Here is a 3,351-nt window from a genome sequence, read left to right as displayed (position 1 = left end):
GCAGTTGAACGCAGCTCCAAGAAAAAATACACACTAAACTAAGCTTGTGGCGATAAACCGTGTCGAAGGTTGCTACGCTTGGGTACACTGCAAGTCTTTTGTAGTTCAAGTAAAGCTCTTTGTTACCGAGAAGAATTGACAGACGTGCTACGCTTTGCTGCACTTAAACCCGTATAACGTTTTGTGATATTTAGAAAAGGTTCTTCTGTGCCGCACTTTGAAGATACTTTGTTTGAATCCAACCGTTTTTGTTGGGTCGTTTCGAATATACCTGTTTACATGGCGACAATTCATTGAAACGATTCTTCTTGTTGTTTCCGGACGAGAAATCGTGTCCTGATTGTAATGGTGAAAGTTAGTAAGGATAACTTTGTGGGGATATTTTAGTGGAGGTTGGTTTCCTGTTTTCTTGTGCGAGGCAGCTATTAATGGTTGATAGGATGTGTGAAAACGGCGATTAGCTTTGTTTGTGGAATATTTGATATCTCCGCATATTTAGAGTTGGAAAAATTCCAATATGGGAGGATGTTTAGATGTTGGAAAACCAAGTCATAGAGCGTCTCTGCTTTGTTACACTGCTTAGCTGAAAGGTTTGAAAACGTGCTTCCGCTTGTTTGTATAATTGAGCATTTAGTTCTGGTGTAAATCCTTCGGTAAAAATATCCTGGAACTCGTGTCGCGTTTCTATGCCGGATGCCAATCGCCACATCCGGGTTACATTTTTGCATTAGCGTATTCCGCAGAGAAACTATAAAATACGTTACATAAGCAAAGTCGTCTAAGAGTCACACCAAGGTACACTGATAAGACCTTCTAGGTCTATGTAGCCTTGTTTACATGAAATGGTTTTGCGAGCGAGCTTGCGCCGTTGAACCATGAAAACAAACAGACCATAACGAGCGAGCTTCGGTCCTCAATTTACATGCTCTGATGTTTTTGCAAAATGGGGTTTGTAGTGAAATGACTGTTGTAGTTCATGATCATTAAAAACGATGCCGGTTGAGAAAAGTATTTGCTTTTGTTACATCCTGGTGCAAAGCATTCTCTAAGCCGAAGATTTGGGCGACCTTTTCCTGGGCAAAGGTAATTGTTTGCTTGGAATGACTGGAGTTCGGGACGGAGTCTCACAAGACATAAGTAGGATAAAAAAGTTGTTGGTTGGTGGGAATTAGTGAGAAAGGCAAGTCGTAATTACAGCTGGCTTTTACCGCTAAGGAATTTTTGCCGGCATTTGTGAATAGTCTCGTATTTTTTCGGCAGGAAGCAAAGTGCTTGGAATCTTGGGCTGGGTTTAAACTTGCGGTGTAACTTGTTGTCGTTCAAAACTCCGTAATTTTGCTGAAAATATATTGGTTTGATGCAAAGTCAGAAGGTTATTTTTGTGCTTTAGAAAATAGGAAATCTTCATCAATTTAATTAATTCCGAAAAAACAAAATGAACATCATGATTCTTGTTGTGTTGTCATTCCTGGGTGAGTATTGTCATTCTATTCTGGCGGAATTTGCTTCGTCTGTAATTCCTTAAATTTTGTTTTATTTCAGGGCTTTGTAGCGGCGTTGAATGGGGGTATGAAGGACCTCATGGTAAGAAGATTATTTCCACAATTTAACAACTTGAAACAAATATTTTCACCACGTTACGCAGGGCCATCACATTGGGCGGCTAATTATGAAGATTGTGCTTTGTCATCCCAATCTCCAATCCACATCACTCACAACGACACAATATTAGATGAAAAACTTGGCTTGTTCAAACATTCCATGTTCACATCTCCTCCTGCTTCAATGAATATTGTCAACAACGGCCACACACGTAAGTTCCCCCCACGTATAACGCTGTACAAAATGTAACCGGTTCAAACGATGTTCGTTTGTTTAGTTCAAGTGAATTTCGACGGCGGTTACGTCATCTCAGACTCGTCTGTGCTTCCTGCAGATTACAAGGTATCATAACAATTGCTCATATTAAGCCCGTGTTGTGGAAATATGTTGGATTAGATGTAATAATAAAACCATAAAACCCCCCAGGCTGGACAGTTTCACCTCCACTGGGCGGCGGAAAACAGCAACCACGGCGCCGAACATGAATTGGATTCAACTCATTATTTCGCCGAACTCCACATTGTTCATCACCAGACAAGTTACGCAACGATTGGAGACGCCGTCCATGTTGACCAGGGATTGGCTGTTGTCGGGGTTTTTATTGAAGTAAGCGAAATCTCTGCTTTGTTCATGACATTCGATAAAAGTTAAAACATTACAGGCTACAAGCCATGAGGACAACTTGGAGTTTGAGCGACTTCTCACTCCCAACACAACATTGGAGGGACAAAATTATACTTACTCCAACCGGTTTGCACTTGAAAGGCTTCTACCACATAACTTGTTTTACTACAGATACCAGTAAGTGGGTGTTTAACACAACCAACAAATTATAACTTTCGACAAAACAAAATCAATTTGCTTGCAGGGGTTCGCTCACAACGCCACCTTGTGCTGAAAGTGTTGTCTGGTCTGTTATAAGGGAACCAATTCGCATCTCACCTTCCCAAGTATGAGCGAACAATAAGATATCACATGTTTAGTTGACACCTTTCTCTGTCAGCAGTTTTTGTAGTTGTTAATTCGACTTTTTTTGTGAGGAAATAAATCTGATTGATTGACTTTCCAGAAACTGAGGCTCCAACGAGGATTGCTTGGACATTTTTCCAACGGAACCATTACCAACATTGGGGACAACTTCCGTCCAGTGCAACCGCTAAACGGACGAGTTGTAACAAGACCTGTGGAATGTAATTCTTCCACCACAACTTTTCCAACTTTGCACGTCATCATATTTGCTTTCTTGGCGCTCTTTGGCTCCCTCTTGTGACTGTAATTATCCTAACAGAGTTGAGAATGAATTTGCTTAACAATCACAAATGACTTACAGTATAGTAATAGCTAACCGAGTAATTGTACATATTTGCATTGTATTTTTGCTTTGACACAATATAGGCAACTTTCAATTTAAAGAATGTCTAACCTCTCGTATCTTTGAAGCTTTGTTCAACGAAACGGTGTTGTTATTAAATTGTGCGTATGTTATTCGTATCTACTTACTATTGTAGAAAAAAGAGTTGTCATAGCTAGGGTTAGTACAGTGATACTTGTCTTGTGAAAGTTTTCGTGGATTCTGGGTAGAGGATAAGCGTCAATGAGAGTTACTTTCACGCCAAAGTGGCTGAACGAAACAAAAAATTAAAAAGAGGAATTTTATTAAAACATTAATGTTAGGGTCATCGCAATATTCCAAGGCACTATAGCGTCCTCAAACTTACACTCTTTAACTGGAAGCACGGAAATATTCAT

The 3,351-nt window shown here is 40.0% G+C and overlaps 1 protein-coding gene across 1 annotated transcript; it reads left to right on the top strand.

Annotated features, from left to right (window-relative positions):
- Positions 1 to 946: 946 nt before the first annotated feature.
- LOC145913617 (carbonic anhydrase-like) lies at positions 947 to 3,081 on the top strand. Its single transcript, XM_083001339.1, has 9 exons — positions 947 to 1,083; positions 1,391 to 1,472; positions 1,543 to 1,584; positions 1,646 to 1,813; positions 1,880 to 1,944; positions 2,029 to 2,208; positions 2,264 to 2,403; positions 2,471 to 2,552; positions 2,672 to 3,081. The coding sequence occupies exons 2-9, from the start codon at positions 1,436 to 1,438 to the stop codon at positions 2,870 to 2,872; spliced, it is 915 nt and encodes a 304-aa protein (XP_082857465.1). The 5' UTR covers positions 947 to 1,083; positions 1,391 to 1,435; the 3' UTR covers positions 2,873 to 3,081.
- The last annotated feature ends 270 nt before the right edge of the window (positions 3,082 to 3,351 follow it).

Source organism: Ascidia mentula, chromosome 9 (genome assembly GCF_947561715.1).
Source record: "Ascidia mentula chromosome 9, kaAscMent1.1, whole genome shotgun sequence".
Classification (NCBI taxonomy): Eukaryota; Metazoa; Chordata; class Ascidiacea; order Phlebobranchia; family Ascidiidae; genus Ascidia; species Ascidia mentula.
Note: the sequence above shows the minus strand (reverse complement) of the source record. Positions and strands in the feature narration are given on the sequence as shown.

Excerpts from the sequence above, each read along its gene's own strand:
- LOC145913617 (XM_083001339.1), top strand. The coding sequence starts at position 1,436 with ATGAACATCATGATTCTTGTTGTGTTGTCATTCCTGG. Across the intron at positions 1,814-1,879 it reads TGTCAACAACGGCCACACAC|TTCAAGTGAATTTCGACGGC; the intron begins GTAAGTTCCCCC and ends TCGTTTGTTTAG. Across the intron at positions 2,553-2,671 it reads TTCGCATCTCACCTTCCCAA|AAACTGAGGCTCCAACGAGG; the intron begins GTATGAGCGAAC and ends TTGACTTTCCAG.